Below are 20,516 nucleotides of genomic sequence, written 5' to 3'. Positions count from 1 at the left end.
TTAAACCACAATTTAGAGTGACATAAATGAGCCTTGTGCACACAGTCTCCACATGCCCTATCCTCCTCCTGTACAGCTGGAAGGAGTATGGACCACTTTTGCTTAACAACAGTTTGTTGTTTCGCCTGAAGTGACAGATTGTGGATAATATTCAGGTAGATAGCCATGTTAGTCTGATGCAGAGACCAACTAAGTTTGTTCTTGGTATAAGCTTTCGTTTGCATGCACACTTCTTCAGATAACTGTGGTTAATTAAATTTTGTTTAGAGAAAAAAAATTGAACCCATGCTACACTGGATGAGACAGGAGCGAGCCCAAGGCCTGAATAGGCTTTTTCACATCATACAAAACTATGGATTGTGTGACATGCAAACATAGCCATTCACTGGTCTTAAACCCAAATTGGATAAGCCAATTTATCTAAATTGCTAGTTTCGGTTTTCCAGTAATCAGAAAGCAAAGGGGAAAATAATAACACTAAGCTCTGAGGATGCTTCCAGAAGCAAGGACAAATGGAGCCGAGGGACTCCTAAGGAGATGTCTGCCAGCTATGAGATCTCCAAGGAGGACATAATGTAGCCCCTGTCCCTTGTAGTGGCAAGGAATGTCACCCTGCCACTTAAGAACAACATAATGGTGTTTAAAAACTACATGATCTTAGTTTCCTCTCCTAGTTAGAAATGTGAAGACCTACAAGTCAGAAAAGGGGGGAAATCCCCCTTCAGACATTGATTCTGATTACTGTCAAGTATATATTATTTACGGGGATGCAGCAGGACATAAAATATTACCAACAAATAAGGATGTCTAATTTGACACTTGCTAGGTATGAGGATGAAATAATATCAACTGCCTCAACAACTTTGTAAAATATAGAATATCTTCATTTATCACTACCCCTTATGTTATGGAGGTGTTGTTTTTCTGAGCTTTCCCCGTGAATGCATGTTTCTTCTTTTTCTGCATAACAATGCTGAGGTCTACATACTGTTTCTTGGCCCAATGATTAGGTCTACTCAAAATTAAGTTACAATAAATTCAGCCTTACTCCCAAGAAGGAGTGCACAGACTGTAGCCAAAGCAGCAGAAAAAAAATCCCCCATACAAAATTTCACATCTCTTCATGGCCTTGCTAAGGTGAGTCTAACCAACAATTCTTCTGCTTCAAATTACTATCCTTCCTGTAAAATTACTAAATAAAACTATACCTTATGCTCCGTTTGAGCTAAATTAAAAGGTCTGTCATGTTAAGCAGCAACAGAAAAGAACGATCTGCAAATATTTCAATCCTGCTGCTCTCTGTGGCGACTGAAGGAACTGAGTAGGAAGATGGCTACATTCCTAAGGACTGAGCAGTTTGGTGCAAACCTACCGCTGAGGAGCACAGCCAGAGCCTTGTGTGTCTGTCTCAAATTGTTCTGCTGAGGCAGCGGCAGACCTGTTGTGGAACATGCAGAACTGCAAAGCCCCCACAAACACACATTCCAGGCTTTCCAGATGCAAATCACCTTAACATGCATCTGTGAGCATTTTGTTAGGATGAACCTCTGTCCAGTTTTCTTTGGTTTCTTCCAAAGAAGAGAGGCCAGTACCAGACTTTTTAGGGCATCTCCCCACAAGACGCTCTTTGTTTTTGATTTTAAAAATAGTAATTTTAATTAAAGATTTTCTTGGTTTACAAAAGTACGCTCATTGTCTCTTTTTTCAGGTTGTAGAATCTTTTCTGCAGATCAGTTACATTTGATGTGAGACATTAGTGTTGTATACAATATAAGGCTGGGGAAGAACTGAGGGGGGAGACACTCTTTGTGGTTGGGAATAACACATCAGCTGCTTCAAATGATTATATCTCAATGGAATAAGCCAAGATATGAATTGACATTTTGCCCGAGTGTGTAGCCCCTTTGCTCCTTCACAGCACACTTGAACGCAATACGGATGTCTTCACTTACCCAGTGTCCTGCCTTATCTGAACTGGGAAACTATGGTAACCAGCTTTGGAACAAGCCAGGATTCCAAGGCAAGTTCAAACTATAATTTAGGCTTTGTTTTGAAGCTAGGAAACATTGTAGCCCAAATAAATATGGCTGATTAGATCCCTTCAAGCCGAAGACATCCTGAGTTGATTCTCACTGATCACCTCGCCCCTTTTCACAGCAGGAAAAGGCCAACAATGTCAGCCCAATGCAAGAGGTCAGGACAGAGCTTGCCCCTGCTGTATGATGTAACCTTCACACCTAGGCATGTGTGTGTGCATGCATACACATAACAGTTTAAGAAATTCCTAATTTCTAATTAGGAATGTGTCCTAATGATATAATTCTATTCCACACATTGTGTCTGGTGTTTTTCTTCTTCTTCTTTTTCAAGTATTCAAACATTCTGAAAAGAATAACTTTCCTTGGAATGAGGAATTTGCAGTGATTGCAAAATTACACATAAATATGGGCAATGGCTGGTGAGATCCAGGAAACCAGAGTGAATTCTAGTGCATGGAGTGGAGGACAGCAAGGATTCATTATCCCTCCCTTTCCCTTCCTCATTGCTAGCAGAACCAGCTTGAATTATTCATCTATTTCACTGTTCTTAGAGCAGAATTCAGGGTATTTTTTTTCTTTGCAAGTGCAGAATATAAGCAGTTCTGCCTTACAGTCACCCTTTTTGCAGTTGATGCTACTGCATCCCTGCAATGCCACATTAGGACCTATGCCAGTGGTGGGGAGCAGGTGGTTCTCCAAGTCTGATCAGCCCCAGCCAGCAGGACCAATTGTCAGATATGGTTGGAGCTGCAGTCCAACATATATATCAAGGGCTACAGTTTCCCCAATCCTGATTTGGGCCTACTGAAGCAATGTCGCCCCAAACTGCATGTTGTGGGAAGCCAGGTTTTGCTACCATGACAGAATCAGTTTGATGGGACTGGATGGGAAGGGAGAGATAAAGAAGAACAGTTTGTGTAGATAATTAAAACAACAACAACCCTTTTCTAGCAGCAGTAAGAATGCTCAGGCACATTCTTCTGTTTCTGCTTCCTGGCTAAGGAACCACAAGAAAACATTCCCTAGAACCTGGTGACATTGAACAGTGACTCACCTGTGATATGATGTGATTACTCATCGACGGCTGTTGCTGGGGTGTGGGTGGAAGTGGTTGCTGTTGCTGCTGTTGCTGCTGAGCAGCGCATGGCAAGAGTCCTTGGCCAGGCTGAGCGGAGGAGACTTGGCTGCAGGCCTCTGGGGTACTTAGTGACAGACCTTCACAAGGAAACAAAATGCACACAACAGATGTTAACAAAAAATGTGCATTACTTCTGAAAGGAGAGGTGTGAGGGTTCAAGCCTGGCTAGAAGAAACACCCTAAGGACTGAAAATCCTTGATGTATACAAAAATGACTTCACACATGGTCAGGGGCACCTTTGTCATTGGCTTGGCTAGGCATTTCTACAACAGATTCAGTACAGAGCCATGGCTCAGTTGAAGCCTTGGTGCACAACACCCTACTTCTCTTAGCCTATTTCACTTTGGTGCACTGATGTCTGGGTTCTGCTGTTCTTGTGAGCTGCTCTGTGCATTTCTGTTATGAATAAATGCATATAAAATTCCAAGGTAACCAGATTTTCATAAGTTAATATGCTAGGCAAATCGAGCCTGAACTTCCCTGCACTTACAGGCAGACTTTCAAAATATATCCGCCTTCTCTGTAGCAGCTGGACAATCATCACAGCTGCATCTGAGCAATTTCGGGCATTAGCTGGTGTTTACTCCCACAGACCCTCAGTGAGGTAAAGGATTTACTTGTTAGTTCCATCTTCCAGGTGGATACAAAGGGTTCTGGTCATATTTTTACAGACTCAGCCATGAAAATAACTGAATGAACTAATCTCTCCTAGGTCCCAATACAGTGCCCTTTGGACCACCCCCCTGAAGAATATTTGTGGCACAAAAGGAAACCAGAAGTATAAAGAACACTGGTTAATTGCTCTGCTTTGTGGCAAACTTGGAAAGGGTAGCTGCATTAAGTGTCAATCTGTACACGCTTTAGCTCCTGGAGAATGCCAAGAACAGTTGATGCAACTGCCATCTGGTTCAGGTCCTCAATAAAGACCTCACTTCTGGGTTTTGTCTCAGGAAGTTGTTATATAGCTAGAAGCTAATTCACAAAATAGAATGGGGAAATGTATCCATGTTTTCCTACATGGATACAAATTGCAGCGCATCATGGCTAGCTGGGGATTCATTGTGGCATGTATGCTCAATACGTGTCTGCTCTGTATTCTGTACATTATTTTTTTCACATGTACATTGTTTTGTACAATAGAGATATTCTAAAACCATTATGTCTGAAGCAGCCTTAGCCTTCCCATATACATCCAAAGTAGAATCACAAAAGTAGAGTTGGAAGGGACCTCGAGAGTCCAGCCCCCTGCAATGCAGGAATCTCAACTAAAGCATCCCTGGCAGGTGGCCATCCAACTTCTGCTTAAAAACTTCCAAGGAAGGAGAGTCCACAGCCTCCCGAGGGAGGCTGTTCCATTTTCAAACAGCTCTTACTATCAGGAAATTCTTCCTGATGGTTAGTCAGAATCTCTTTTCTTATAACTTGAAGCCATGTTTGTCTGAGTCCTACCTTCTGGAGCAGGAGAAAACAAGCTTGCTCCATCTTCCATGTGACAGCCCTTTAGATACTTGAAGATGGCTATCATATTTTCTCTCCTCTATTTGGATTTACCACCAAGGAAGACAAACCAATGCTCTTACTTATGAGCAATCGTACGGCAACATACTGCATGTTTTATTCATCTGCTCCTGCTCTTTGTAAATATGTACTGCAGGTGTGCAAGGGAGGGGAAAGTGAAAGAGTAATGACAAGAAACAATAAAATAAAAATGAAGTGACCTGAAAATGGCACTATTCAGATGCGACTTGATCCCCCCCTGCCTGCTTCTCTCCCAAGGCCAGATATCTAGCACTTTGACCTCAAGAGATATCCTTTGTAATCATCATCATCACCATCATCATTTTATTTGTATGCTGCCTTTCCGTAGTTGAAGCCATGCTCAAGGCAGCTTACAAGATTACAAAATTACAAAAGTAGTCATAAGCAATAAATAAAACGCATCAAAAAGTACACAAGAAAACTAAAACAAATTCCACATAAAACGTAAGATATAAATATACAAAAAATTCCTATCAATAACAGCAACAACAAAAACCAACAAAACCACCTAAACAATACCCCTGAATAACCAGATCTTTGCCCAGTTTCACTTATACCAAAATACACTGTCATAGCAAAGGAGGGGCAAGAATTGTGACCGTGAGCAGGCAACAAGGGATAGAGGCAGGAGAAATAAATACGGGCATTTCAGTGCCTGCCCCTGAAGTTCAACTGGAAGATACTTGTAAACAGGGTGAGTACATGGATGGTTGGATATGAATCATTCCCAACAGCGAGAGAGGAGACACAACGCTGCTGTGTTCCACACCCACCCCTTTATTGATATTATTCCAATTTCTGAGCCAAAGAAGAATAATTAGTACATCTGTAAAGCCATCATCCACCCTCTTTGCAGAGGAAGATGACTTGGTGATGCTGCGGAGTAACAGAAGGGAGCCTGGAGACTGCAATTCCTTCCATGCCGACTTGACTGGGAAAATAGAACAATATGTTTTTCATATAATTAAGATGTATAAGCAGAGAGCTGTATTTTTTGGCTAACTGCAAGGTTGTCACCTGAGCGCAAAGGTTGGTAGCTGGTGATCAATTCAGCATCCTAAGAATTTCTGTATACCAACATCCCACACAACGATGGTTTACAAGCTATAAGGAACACCATTTCAGATAAAACCACAGCGGACTTTGCCACCAAACTCTGCCAATTTGTCCTTACCCACAACAACTTCAAATTCGGTGACGACCTGTTCCTTCAGATCAGCGGCACAGCAATGGGCACCCGCATGGCCCCACAGTATGCCAACATCTTCATGGCAGATTTAGAACAACGTTTCCTAAACTCCTACCCACTCAAACCTCTCTTGTACCTGCGATACATTGACGATATTTTTATCATCTGGACACATGGTCAACAGACCCTGGACACCTTCCACCAGAAATTCAATGATTTTCACCCCACAATCAACCTAACAATGAATCAATCTATGCAAGAAATACATTTTTTGGACACTACTATAAAAATACAGGATGGACGCATAGACACCACCTTATACCCTAAACCAACTGACCGACAAACATATCTACATGCCTCTAGCTACCATCCCAAACATACCAAACAGTCCATTGTATATAGCCAGGCACTACGTTACAGCCGTATCTGTTCCAATTCTACAGACAGAGACTCTCACCTAAGAGATCTACAGCAAACCTTTTTAGAACTAAAATACCCAGCAGATGAAGTTAGACAACAGATCAACAGAGCCAGACAGATACCCAGAGAGAACTTGCTGCAAGACAGACCCAAAAAAGAAAATAACAGAACACCTCTAGTCATCACATACAGCTCCCAAGTTAAAACAGTACAACGCATCATCAAAGATCTACAACCTCTCCTGGACAATGACAGTTCTCTTTCTCAAGCTCTGGGAGGAAGACCTTTCATTGCCTACAGACAGTCACCCAATCTTAAACAACTCCTAACCCACAATAATACTACAACCAGACGTAACACGGACACTGGCACCAGAGCCTGCAATAAACCCAGATGCCAACTTTGCTGCCACATACACCCGGACAACACCATTACTGGCCCCAACAACATCACACATACCATCTCGGGACTATTTAATTGCTCATCGTCTAACATTGTATATGCCATCAAATGCCAACAGTGTCCTTCAGCTCTCTATATTGGACAAACAGGCCAAACCTTACGCCAAAGAATAAACGGACATAAATCAGACATCAAGAATCACAAGACAGAGAAACCAGTAGGAGAACACTTCAATCTCCCAGGACATTCTATACAAGATCTCAAAGTAGCTGTATTACTACAAAGGAATTTCAGGAATAGACTGGAAAGAGAAGCTGCTGAATTGCAACTCATTACCAAACTTAAAACCATGGAGAGACCTGGTCTGAACAAAGACATTGGATTCTTATCTCATTATACATGACAAAGCCATTTTTCACCTTCTCACCCCTTGCTTTTTCCTGTAAGACCTATTGCAGTCGTTAAGAGTCGTCAACAGGCTCATCACAGCTATCTGCCAATCACCCATTCCCACCACCCTTCTGAGTAATACCCCTCCCCACCTTCTCACTATATAGAAGGATCTGGCAACTTCTGTTTCAGTGTATCTGAAGAAGTGTGCATGCACACGAAAGCTCATACCAAGAACTAACTTAGTTGGTCTTTAAGGTGCTACTGGAAGAAAAAAAAATTTTTGCTAAGAATTTCTGCCTGCTTTCTCCCTCTCCTTTAGTCATTGGATTATACAGCTAATAAAAAATAATAATCCGTATTATCTGATAACATCTCAGAAGTCAGAGAGATGGAGCAACATTTACAGTAGCTGGGGAAGTGGGGCTGCAGTGTCCATGGCAGGGGGAAGGGAAGCTGTAGTGGAAAAGGCTCAGGGCCCCCTCCATATCCTTCCCTCTTTTTATTCCCTGGACAAAACTCACACACAAAATGAAAGTTAGTTGGAAACTCAGATCTTGACAACTTAACAAATTAACTTAGGAAATTATCCTCCCAGCACAGAATTCTGAGGGAATGGGGTGGGGTGGGGTTAAAGTAATCACATGTTATATGGAATGGTGGGAAAACAAAAGTAGAACCAAGTAATTTTGAAGAGTTTGGGAGGGAATAAATTCCACCAATCAAAAAAACAACAACACTTGGATAATGTAAGGTGCAATACAGGAAGTTCAATACAACACAGTTCAACTGATGGTACATTAAGATCTGGGCATGAATGAGAATTCAATAGTGATATGTTTAGCCACTCCTGTCAAGCCTTAAACCAGCTGATATTTTTCATGAATGACACAAAAACTTTGAAGGTAAATACAACATTTTGGACAGGCAACTCTCACCATTTTGTGGCATTTTCTCTTGGGAATTATAGGATCAAAACTACCTAAACAGTACCAAAATTTATGTATGCAGCTACAGCTGCAGGAATATTATTTGCCCCCAAATGGAAAGAAGTAGTAGTCCTGACGAGAGAAGAATGGCTACAGAATGGATTATGCAGAAATGGCGAAACTTACCAGAAGAATAAGAAATCAGGACAACAAACTTTTTTATAAGGGAATGGAAATGGTTTATTGATTATTTACAAACTATAAACAGATTAAAACATAGGCAGGATTATTGTTATAACTTGCAGCTTCAAAAACATATATGAGAAGGGATGAATAAAAGAATAAGTCAAGATAATTTGGAATATGCAGGGAATGATGAAAATAAATTTAAGGAACCACAGAAAGAGGAGGAAGGAAGTTGAAGTTTGAAATGTTAGAATTATTGTTGAACTATTGTTGAAAGGTAATTAAAAGAAAATTATAAATAAAATTATATATAAAAAAGAGAATTCAAGAGTGCTATGTTTAGCCATGTCTGTCAAGCCTTCAATCAGCTAATATGTTTCATGAATGACACAAAAACTTAGAAGGGAAATACAACATTTTTGACTTGCAACTCTCACCATTTTGTTGCATTTTTTCAAGACAGAAAAGTCATGAAACTCAATTTTCCAGAAAACCCAGCTGGAAGAGTGAAACCAGTTTATATCATTGATTCATCTAGCTCTGCTTTATCTGTAATGAGTGGAAATAGTTCTCCAGGGCTTCAGACAGCCTGGGTCTACTCTGACTTGTTGGGGATTGAACCTGGGACTTTCTGATAGAAACCTTCTACTACAGTTTTCTTCTTGTTCTTGTATTGCTTCATCCTGACCACTATCCATCAAAACTCCAGTCTTCAACATAAATGGTAAATCTTACTCTTTCATTTCCAGTAGGTGCACTCCATCTCCCCTTGCTTAGTTTTCCCCATTATGATGGTGTGGAAATGCTAGTTTCAAAATCACTTTTCCCCCACCCAATTTATAGTATTAAGGGACTAACAGCTCATTTCATCAATAATTTTCTTTTCCAAGGTCCACATAACTTGTGTATTTCTCTTGATTTATTGGCCTGTGAGCTGCCTCAAGATGGGAACAATCTATAGTTATTATTGAATTGTGCACTAACTAAAAGAACAGGAGAACCTCAGAATTGAGGGTGCAGATTGAATTCCTCACCAATCCAGGAGAATTATGCAGGGCCACAGCTACTAATACAGCCTTGGCCATCTTTCTTGTTGAGTGCAACTGCCACTGATGGAAAAAGAACCAGGACTATTCACATGAGTTGCTTATGGAAGGCATAGCTCCTTGACAGACTCATCCAAAACACGTGTCCACTTAGCACTCATCAGCACTGAGGAGACTTGTAGCATGGCTCGATGTCATCACTTGAGAGGTACTACAATAGTACTCTCTAAAGCACACACGCACACACCCTATGACCGTCACATACAAAGCAGCTGTGTAAAAAAGGAGTCTACACTGTTTTCAAATGTGAGAACTGTTCTATGTAGAAAAGCATCACTGCGAGGAAAAATTCTGCAACTCATCTGCATATCAACATGTGTGCATCTGTCTCACTGAGTGTACAGAATTTGAAAATCCATTAGTTACAGCATCCCAATGCTGATGAATGGCAAAGGAGAGATATACTTGCCACAGTGATAACCTAATCTGACTTGTAGGTGTCCCGCCTCACCCTGCACAGAAGTGCTTTCCCTAAAACAAACTGGTTGCAATGCCATCAAGCCTTGAACGGGAGTACCAGACCTCCCAAATCTCAAAGGCAACAGAAGGCTCCTTGGTAGTAAGTATCCATTTACAGAGGTGACCTAGGCATCCTAGACAAGATCAAGCCAAGGGGTGTACAACAGCAATTGGTGGGGCATCACAGAGCATCACTGCTGTTTACTGAGAGAGGGAGGGGGCAAGGAGCGGACAGTGACAGGAGCATCAGATTGGCTCTGATGCCACACTTGCACCACACTAAGCTCCCAGCACATTGATCCTTCACCTTTTGGTAAGGGGCAGCAATGTTCAGCAATGGAAAGCCAGGCAAACAATGCTGCCCTCCCTGTGGCATCCTGCTGACTGCTGCTGGGGTGCACATTCATTCTACACTCCATTAAAATCAAAGGGCTTTTCCTCTTTCTTATTTTTGCAGATTGGCTTTGCAGCCAGTATATAAAACAGAATGGTTTATGGGCAATTCAAGAACTCAGGGTGAAGAGGGATAGAGGCCGCAACAGCAGTGCCAACTCTTTAGAGAAAGAAAACTGCTACTTTGACTGTCACTTTGGTTAAGAGAGAATGCAGCATAGAAATCAATAAAATGAAATTTTAAAAGCACATGTGGGGAACTATGAGGAAATTACTACTAGCAACAAACTTAGATGGGATGGTGATGAATGGATGGAAGGGGAAAGCAAATGGTCTTGAAGCTTTGAGTTTTTATCATTCTGGCCCATATCAAAATTATTACATTTCTCAGTCTTCTTAAGTTCTGAAAATAGGAAAGAATGCAAGAGGCAGGGTCAATAAGGTGCAATTATCATTTAATTAAACTCCAAAGTGTTTTGGTTGCCTTCATAAAAAGGAGACTCATTTCTGCAGTTAGTTAAATAAAAAATGCATCATTATGCAGAGGAACAATCAAGTTAGGAAACATGAGAACTAAAACTAGAATTGCACTTCCTTGGCCTTGCCTTTGCAACTTTGCCTATAGGATCTTTTTACATATTGCTTTTCACCAAAGCTACAAAGCAGCTTACAAAACAAAAGCATACAACATTAAAACCATAAATTAACTTTTGAGTCTGTCAGCATGTGGCATTAGTTCTTCCTCCCGTATATATTGCTGACAGACTCAAAAGTTAATTTATGGTCAATCCCTGGGATGGTGGCTAGAAGGGAGGAATCATGAAACAATCATACATGGATCACAAGCAATTTGTTGTCAAATCCAGGTGTAATTCTAACCTGGTTGAAATCAATGGTTTTGTCACTGAGCCCAATGACATGAAGATGACTGAACTCACTAGGTAGGATTAGCATGCACCCAGGGCTTAGAAACCTGCAGAGTCATCTGGGTTTATTTCTGGAATGGGACAATCTTCGCTACCAATCTGTTTCTTCTCATTTCCTCCCCAGTTTTCACTGCTAGCACATTTGCTACCCCACTCCAAGCTGACCACATACCTCACTGAGCTCTATCCTCCTCTCTCGCAGGATGTTTTTCAGGTCTTCTGTCTATATAGTTGCAGAGTAGCACAGGTGCAGCAAAGAATGAGCTGAAGGCCCCTGTCCATCTCTCCAGTGACAACAAGAAAGCAACCTCCAGTTCTTTATTGGGCGACAACTAGTTTTAATCCTGGATTGCCCAAAATGGACTCACCACAAGCCACAAGGTTTTCTCTCATTCTAACGGAATGGGGGCAGTAAAGAGGGAAGTGATACCTGGCCTGATAGTCCTGCTGGCACTGCTTCCTTTGCCGATGCCACCGATGCTGTCTCCTCGTGTCAAAATGGAAATGCCGCTAAAGCTGCTAGCTTTGGTGACAGGAGGACGTAGATTGCGGGTAGAGCCATCTGAGTCTGTGCTGCTCCAAGGCCTGGGCTCAAGTGACTTCAGATCGCTCTCGGTGCTGCTCTGGCGGCTGCCTGAGGCCCGGCTGAGCCCATCCCGGTTACCCCTGCAGCAGAGATTACAGCGGTTAACGCCACTGAGAGCTAGAAAGGTACAGCATGTCTGGATATTCAATGCATCAATGTGTTGTTTGTGTTAGAAGAACAGACAAGACAAGCACAAGTAGCTACACTGAGAAGGACCAGCTCAGCGAATACCACCCATCACATGAATTAGCATGGAGGCTGGTGAGTTTTACAGGCAGCTCCTGGCAATGTCGGCTGCCATATGTGTAGAATGGTCTGTATCGTAGCTGCTCAAAGCCTACCCAGAAACAGAGATCTAAAAGGCACATTGACCTCCTAAGATACAGATCAGGCAGGGAAAATAATCTGAATGGACTTGGTATCTCTTTCTGATCAGACAGCAGACGAACTGGATCTCTCAAACAGCAGGCCTGGACCAGATTAACCACTGAGCAAGCAGCCTAAGGCCCCAGCAAATGTGGGATCTTCCCTTCCAAGATACATTTATTTGGAAGTTCCCCAATGTAGCACACCTATCCTGCTCCTGGCACACATCATTTTCAAAAATGCCTCAAAACAAAAATGGGACCTGTCTCTCATTATGAGACAAGGAGAAAATAGAAGCCACTGTGAATCCAGTAGAAAGAAGAAAACATCAATGGCTGGCTGTCTGGCATGAGAAGATAAAGGAAATTGTAGAACATTTCAGAAGAACAGGATAGATAATAGAGAAGGAAGCTACTTCATTGCAGAGTTACAGAGCGGTATATGTAAGCAGAGCAGAAAGGGATGCCTGTGATCAGAGATGTCTAGTCCTCTGAGAATACAGCTCAACCAGAAGGACCCCCATGCCAAGCACTTCAAAAATAAATGATGTATTTGGCTTTGAGGCTATATTTGTTTATTCTGTGACTAAATTTATATCCCTCCCTTCTTTCCTGAAAAGACGGCATGGGCAGCTAACAACATTAAATCAACAAACAAACAAACAAATATTTGAACATCTATGGTATTTGGATGTCCGTACTCCCTTCCAAAGGACTGCACAAATAAAAATGCCTTTAAATTCTGCCTGAACATGGCCAGGAAAGGGGACTGCCTAATCTCCCCAGGAGGGAGTCCCAGAGATGAGGTGCTGCCACGGAGAAAGCCCTGTCTTTGCCAGTCACAACAGAGCCCTTCTCCCTCTAATTTTAAACTGTGTGTTGAGGCAGGGACATATGGAGGGAGGTGATTCTTCAAGTGTTGGCTCCCAAGTAATTTTGTGCTTTGTATATGAGCACCAACATGTTAAATTGATCCCAGAAGCTCACCAGAAGCCAGCACAGTCCTCTCAGGATTGGAGTGTTGAGCTCTCCTCCAGGCACGATCATGTACTCTAACTTGGCCCTATTTGTCCCAAGTTTTGCACCACCTCCGTTCTAGCAAAAAACCAGTCCTTTTCATAGCCCAGAGCTCCGCAGAAAATCAAGGGGCTTTCCAGCTCCCATGGACCTAAAGAGGACACAATCATGTTGACGGCTCTCTACATCTCACCATGCCACAAGCAGAGCAAGGGCTTCAACAGCAGCAGCAGCAATGCCAGCTGGAAAATTCCCCGGAGCATTCAAGAATATTTCATTTTCCATAGGTCTGCAGGGGCAGACCATGCTCAAATCTCCCCCACCCCTGCAGGGAACCAGTCGCTTAAACTTCACAAGGGAGTGATCTATCCATAACAAGGTGATAAGACACCCTCTGATCACCACTGAATCACTCCCAACCCATTCCATAACCAAAACAACAACAACAACAACAATCAGACTAAATATATGGCCCACGCTCTGTGTTGGACTACTGATGACTTAAGACAACCCCCTGATTGTCATGGCAGCCATGAAGTCCTAAACTGATTTCCAACAGGACAGCTTCCATATGGACACTGAAGTCCTTCATAACCAGCATACTAGGGTTCTACAAAACCACACCAGAATCTGCATCTGCCAGTTCAGGGAGGCTACTGGGCAGCAGGATGGATGATACACCAGCAGCATCCGTATTCTGTATTTTTGGCTAAGTATCAGTCTGCATCTGTATGAGAACTATTTTAATTCTTTTAACATGTGGAATAGTTTTAAATGTTGGTAATGGTTTTTATATATGGAAACAGTGCTTTTTTCCTCAGGGGGTACTCAAGGGTATGCAGTACTGCCCCCCCTTGTTGCTAAAAAGTGTAGCACTTACGGGAACAACTTCATGGTGAGTAGCAGCACCTATTTTTCTAGAAAAAAAAGAACTGTATGGAATGGAACTGTTTTTAAACTTTTCTTGTTTTGTGGTTGTGATTGTTTTATAATTGTAATATTTCATTACTGTTACACACCTGGGGCCTTATGGTAAAGGGCAGCTAAAAAATCTAATAATGTAAATGAATACAGTGGTGCCTCGCAAGACGAAATTAATTCGTTCCGCAAGTTTTTTCTTCTTGCGAGTTTTTCGTCTTGCGAAGCACGGTTTCCCATAGGAATGCATTGAAAATCGATTAATGCGTTCCTATGGAGACCGCCTTCAGACCAGGTCTGGGGACAGTCTGTCCCCGGACCTCTTCTGAAGGCTGGCGGGGGGAGAAGGACTTTTCTCCCCACCGCCAGCCTTCAGAACAGCCTTCTGAAGGCTGGCGGTGGGAAGAAAAGCCCTTCTCCCGCCGCCAGCCTTCAGAAGAGTTCCCCCAGGGCTGCCTAGGCTGCAGATAGCAGCCTGCTGCCCCGCGCGAGGGGCGCTCTTCTTCAGAGCGCCCCTCGCGCGGGGCAGACATTCGCAGCTTGGGGAGCCCTGCAGGACTTCCCCGCAGGGCTCTCCAAGCTGCGGATAGCAGCCTGCTGCCCCGCGAGAGGGGCGCTCTGCTTCAGAGCGCCCCTCGCGCGGGGCAGACATCCGCAGCTTGGGGAGCCCTGCGGGGAAGTCCTGCAGGGCTCCCCAAGCTGCGAATGTCTGCCCCGCGCGAGGGGCGCTCTACAGCAGAGCGCCCCATGCGCGGGGCAGCAGGCTGCTATCCGCAGTCTAGGCAGCCCTGGGGGAACTCTTCTGAAGGCTGGCGGCGGGAGAAGGGCTTTTCTTCCCACCGCCAGCCTTCAGAACAGCCTTCTGAATGTTGGCGGTGGGGAGGAAAACCTTGCTCACAGCGCAAGTCTTCAAGACAGGTCCGGGAACAGAGGAGAAGCGCTGCGCGCCTTCTCCTCTGTTCCCGGACCTGTCCTGAAGGCTTGCGGTGGGAGGAGGGCTTTCCTCCCCACCGCCAACATTCAGAAGGCTGTTCCGAATGTTGGCGGTGGGGAGGAAAAACCCTCCTCCCACCGCAAGCCCCGGGAGCAGAGGAGAAGCGCTGCGCGCCTTCTCCTCTGTTCCCGGACCTCCCACCGCAAGCCTTCAGGACAGGTCCGGGAACAGAGGAGAAGGCGCGCTGCGCTTCCCCGCTGTCCCCGGAGATTTCCCTATGGGCTTTCGTCTTGCGAAGCAAGCCCATAGGGAAATTCGTCTTGCGAAGCAGCTAAAAAATCAGAAAACCCTTTCGTCTTGTGGGTTTTTCGTTTAGCGAGGCATTCGTCTTGCGGGGCACCACTGTATCAGGTACACCAGCCTATATCTGTCTCCCAGCTTGACTGGCTTCCTGCTAACACAGATGGAATCGTGGTTAACTACTGTGACATTCCTCTAGACACACACACACACGTTTTTGCCCAGTGCTGTATTGAGTACTTGGGCAGAAGGGCTCAGTCAGATCAGGAAAAGTTGAATGAACAAGTTAACAGGAAGTTTAGTTTATCTGCACACTTAACATGATTCCTATAATGAGTTAGATAGAAAGTTAGTTCAGGCACAGAGACCTGTCCTACATCTTCCACTGTGAAGACAGGTGCAAGAATTCATTCAGTTATTTTAGCACTCTCTTACTCCCTGGTTGTCCAAAGATCCAACCACCTCCCTGGCCAAGTTCCTACTTCTAATTGCATTTGTTGTCATTTAGTGATTTGCTCCTCAAATTCTTTTTTTGCATTATGTACTGTCGGCTTGCATTTCTCAGTTATTTTCTTGGTTTGGTCTCCTCATTTGGACAAGACTTTCATTTTCTAAAGTCTTCTTCCTTGATGCTGCTTGTTAAGCAAGCCAGAATCCTCCTGACCCTAGTGGTACTTTTCCTAAACTGGGATATACATTCTAGCTGAATTTCTATTATTGCTGCTTTGAACAATTTTATTATGTTTTTAGATATGTTGTAAGCCACCCACAGCGGCTCGGGAAACCCAGCCAGAGGCGTGGGGTATAATGATGATTAACAAATTATTATTATTAATTCTCAAGCATTAAAGAGATCTGACTCTTTACTTTTCCTCTCAACTTCTTTTTTACCAATCACCTGCTTTTGGGGAAGTTTCCTCTTTTGAAGTAAAATGTAACTGTGTTGGAATTCTTTGGAAATGTTGAACATGACAGTAATTTAGGCACTGTCTCCAATCAATTTAACAATATTTACATCATGGACCAGGTCCTGAATTATTTTATTAATAATAAAATTTAAGTCCAGAGTCACACACACACACACCTGCCTAGTTGGTTTCATCTCTAACCATTGTATGGTTCGGTGTTTTAAGATATTTGGAAATTTAGTGGCACGACAGTGCATCAGGGAGAACATATGACGCGAGTATGAGGTTTTGTTTCTTAGATGTAAAAATGGCTAGGTTGGACTCCAGGTGGCTGAAAAGGTATAAGGTGAAGAAATGTCTGTCCCTACAATGGCCAATTGCATACAAGCCACTGTAGACCAGAACTGGAAATGAAGGAGAGGGGAGAAGTTCTAAAATTTTCAACACTAAGCTGTCTGCTGAGCAACATCCCCTGGAGCATGTTCTTAACTGCATCCTTCCACTTGAAGGGGAGCTGCTATGCCTGTATATGAACTACTCATCTGTGCTGAGCTCTTGCTTTAGTTATATTTGCACATACATTAAGGGCAGCAATATAGGAAGTCTGATCCATGGGGCACAGTCTGAGTGATGCTACATAAGGATAGTTCGACCTCAAGGGATCATTAAGATTTTAAAAATATTGCATTGAATTGCCTCTTGTTCTGTGGCCAGAAAAGTAGGATACTGATCAAGAAATGTGCCCTGACATTCCTTTACCTAGGAGCATTTTAAATCACTTTCATGTTAAGCTAGCCCCTGATAACATATTGTTGTACTGAAGGGTGAATGGAGAATTAAGTAACTTTCACATCTTTTTAATATCTACCCCACTGAAAAGCCATTTTTATCAGTTTGCAGCATTAGGAGAGGACAAGAGGTAGATCTTGATCACTTTTCTGTCTAAGCAGCTGAAGTTTAGGGAAAACTCTGATTACCGCCCCCCCCCCATAAAAGATTGCTCATTCAGATGCTCTGCTAACACAGAATGTCTTGCTGCCTTTATTTAAGGGGTAAAGAGGACCCCTGACCGTTAAGTCCAGTACTTGCACTTTTGGCGTGCTTTCGAACTCCTAGGTTGGCAGGAGCAGAGACTGAGCAACGGGAGCTCAACCCGTCACGGGGATTTGAACCACCAAGCTTCTGATGGGCAAGCCCTAGGCTCTGTGGTTTAGACCACAGCACCACCCGCATCCCTGCCTTTATTTACCCACAAGTAATTCAAAGAGAAAATGAATCTCACAACGAGGTTAAAAAAAGGATGGAGAACTTGTGCTCATGAGTTAGGGACGATGGGAACTGCAGTCTAACAGCATCTGGGAAGACCACAGGTTCCCCATCCTTGGATTAAAGACAGCCAAATGTTCCATGAGATTATGCAAGACTCTATTCTCATAAAGGTTCAATGCATGGTGAAGATGGCTGGATCCAGATTGAAATATTCCCAATTCTTGCATCCAGTCCCCATGCCTAGCCTCCATCAAACTGCAGTTCTAAGCTCACTTACTTGAAAGTGAGCTACAATGAAATAAGTGGAACTTCCTTCTTAAGTATATGCGCTTGGACACCAGCAATCTTTTGAATACACCAGAGTTTTAGTTTTATCTGTGTTTGCATGTGTGTGGGAGAGGTTGGACACAAAGTGATGTTACAAAAGATGAGACAATTTGAAGGACTCCACAAGCAGCCATGCATGGTGCGAATTTGCTCTGCAAGACAAATGTATGCAAGAAATCACACAGAGGTACCTAAAGATCTGCCGCCTTTTGTGAGAGCTAGAAGAAAAGCCTTCTTTGGAGAGTCTGTTGGTTAACATCAAAGAAAAGCATTGTTATGGAGTTTCAAGATCCTCTCTCCCTTAAGAAAGCCTGAAGATGGAAGGAAGCATGCATGCATGAGTTGTACTAACCTGCTGTCGTTCAGGAATCCGTTCTGGCCAGACTACCAGCAGACAGAGCCACACAATTTGAAATGGAAACAAAAAGAACAGCTCTCATAAGATATTTGTCCTGGCAAGCTGAAATCAAGGGGCATCTAGGCACTCAAAAAGAAAGGAGTTCAAGATCCCCTGCTAAAATATTCCTATAATTGCAACTAAGTGCAATAAAAGAGGGAAACCCCATGCAAAGGGGGAGGGGAGCAGGAAGCAAAAGCAAAGGGGTAGAATAAATTATTTTATATCCAATAATTTATAATCCAATATGTTTTGGATCTATCAGGTCCTTCATCAGAAATTTCCTTTTTTTTAACCCTTTTCTGTTACAAAATTGTACAGACGTAAATCATAAAGTATGACATTGCTGAAAAAGTGGGTCACTATGTATATTGTTTTACAGTGATTATAGTAAATCAGTTCAATTAATTCTTCAACCAATCAGCTTGGAAAACACAGAATAATAGGAGTGAGCTAATGAGTAGTGCCAGCTTACACTATATTGTAATATATGTTGCAGGTATTTCTCATCCATGTGTTGTTTCATTTGAATATTTAATAAAATCATAGAATCATACCACACAGTGTAAAAATTATCTCCTTTTTTTCCTATATCCTTGCCATCTTCAATTTTTGCAACAACATTTCCATTTTGGCTGTTTGCCAATATTCATTAATTGCAAGGTTTTCCAAGTTCTGTCTGTTACTGTTCTAGCAACTGTTCATAAATGTATAATTAATTTCTTACTTCTTGATTGGTTTTTATCTGAAGTATGTAAGTTAAGTAAGGCTAAAGAAGAAGTTAATGGGATTGTCTGAGCTATCTCTTTAAAAACTTCCTTCCAAAATAGTTCTATTTGTGGACATTTCCACCACAGTTTTCTAGTTCTGCTGAATCTCTCAGCGGCTTTTGATACTATTGACCATGGTATCCTTCTGAACCATCTAGAGGAGTTCGGAGCTGGGTGGGGGCACTGTTAAGCAGTGGTTCCCCCCCTTCCTCCTGGGCTGTGTATAGAAAATGGTTTTTGGGGTTGAGTGTTCAGACCCCATGGCTCTCACTTGTGGGGTGCTTCAAGGCTCCGTCCTCTCCCTCATGCTTTTCAACATCTGTATCAGGGACGTCAAACTCCCGAGAGACTGCAATCTACTCCCAGGAAAAAAACAACTAGCAGTGATCTACCCATGGGGGGGGCAAAGTTGTTGAGCAGCTTTTTTTAGCAGAGAACACAATGGTTCTGCCGATTTTTTTGGGGGGGGGGACGAGCAAAAAAATCCGTAACCAGGTAGTAAACCTGCAGCTATAGCTCTGTCTTCCGTTTTTGCAATCATGCACAAATGAAGGACAGAGCGAGGGGGCGAAGCCGGATGCTCCCCACCCGGCTTTCAACCTGTCAATCACGGTCGACCGGATGGACATCCCTGATCTATATGAAGCTTCTGGGAGAGATCATCAAGGGCTTGGGCTGGGTGTTCACCAGTATGCAGATAATACCCAACTCTACCTCTCTTTTAAATCAGAACCAGTGAAGGCAGCGAATGTCTTGTGTGAGTGTCTAGAGGCAGTTGGAGGATGGATGGTGGCTAATAGACTGAAGTTGAATCTTGACAAGGCAGAAGTACTGTTTTGGGGGACAGGGGGTGGGTGGAGGTGGAGGACTCCCTGGTCCTGAATGGGGTAACTGTGTCCTTGAAGGACCAGATGTGCAGCCTGGGAGTTATTTTGGATTCACAGCTGTCCATGGAGGCACAGGTCAATTGTGTCCAGGTTAGCTGTCGACCAACTCCATCTGGTACGGCAGCTGAGACCCTACTTGCCTACAGACTGTCTCACCAGAGTGGTGCATGCTCTGGTTATCTCCCGCTTGGACTACTGCGGGAAGGTGACTCAGAAACTATAACTAATACAGAATGTGGCAGATAGACGGGCGACTGGGAGCAGCCGCCTGGACCATGTAACACTGGTCCTAAAGAATCTTCACTGGCTCCCAGTATGTTTCTGAGCACAATTCGAAGTGTTGGTGCTGACCTATAAAGCCCTAAACAGCTGCAGCCCAGTCACTCCAGGGGTCTTCTAGTGGTTCCCTCATGGCGAAAAGTGAAGTTACAGGGAACCAGGCAGAGAGCCTTCTTGGTAGTGGCGCCCTCCCTGTGGAACACTCTCCCATTAGATGCTAAGAAAATAAAGAACTACACAACTTTTAGAAGACATCTGAATGCAGCTCTGTATTGGGAAGTTTTTAATGTTTTAAACATTTTACTATGTTTTTATATGTGCTGTAAGCTGCCCAGAGTGGCTGGGGAAACCTAGCCAGATGGGCAGGATATAAATAATACAGTTGTTGTTGTTGTTGTTGTTGTTGTTGTTAAGTATGTACCTATAACTTGGCATCTTCTTC

The 20,516-nt window shown here is 43.2% G+C and overlaps 1 protein-coding gene across 11 annotated transcripts in view; it reads right to left on the bottom strand.

Annotated features, from left to right (window-relative positions):
* Positions 1-20,516, bottom strand: part of R3HDM2 (R3H domain containing 2) — a 140,334-nt gene that overhangs the window by 22,827 nt on the left and 96,991 nt on the right. For 7 of the 11 annotated variants that reach the window (XM_083599735.1, XM_083599739.1, XM_083599742.1 and 4 more), the window contains exons 11-14: positions 18,094-18,125; positions 17,933-17,986; positions 11,548-11,783; positions 3,094-3,254 (exon numbers count right to left, since the gene is read on the bottom strand). In XM_083599735.1, coding sequence (XP_083455861.1) covers positions 3,094-3,254; positions 11,548-11,783; positions 17,933-17,986; positions 18,094-18,125 — 483 coding nt within the window. The remainder of the gene's footprint in view (positions 1-3,093; positions 3,255-11,547; positions 11,784-17,932; positions 17,987-18,093; positions 18,126-20,516) is intronic. The other 4 variants (XM_083599737.1, XM_083599740.1, XM_083599741.1 and 1 more) reach the window with 1 other exon arrangement.

Source organism: Podarcis filfolensis (assembly GCF_964270895.1).
Source record: "Podarcis filfolensis genome assembly, chromosome: 2".
NCBI classification, from domain to species: Eukaryota; Metazoa; Chordata; class Lepidosauria; order Squamata; family Lacertidae; genus Podarcis; species Podarcis filfolensis.
This window is presented reverse-complemented; position numbering and strand designations above follow the sequence as displayed.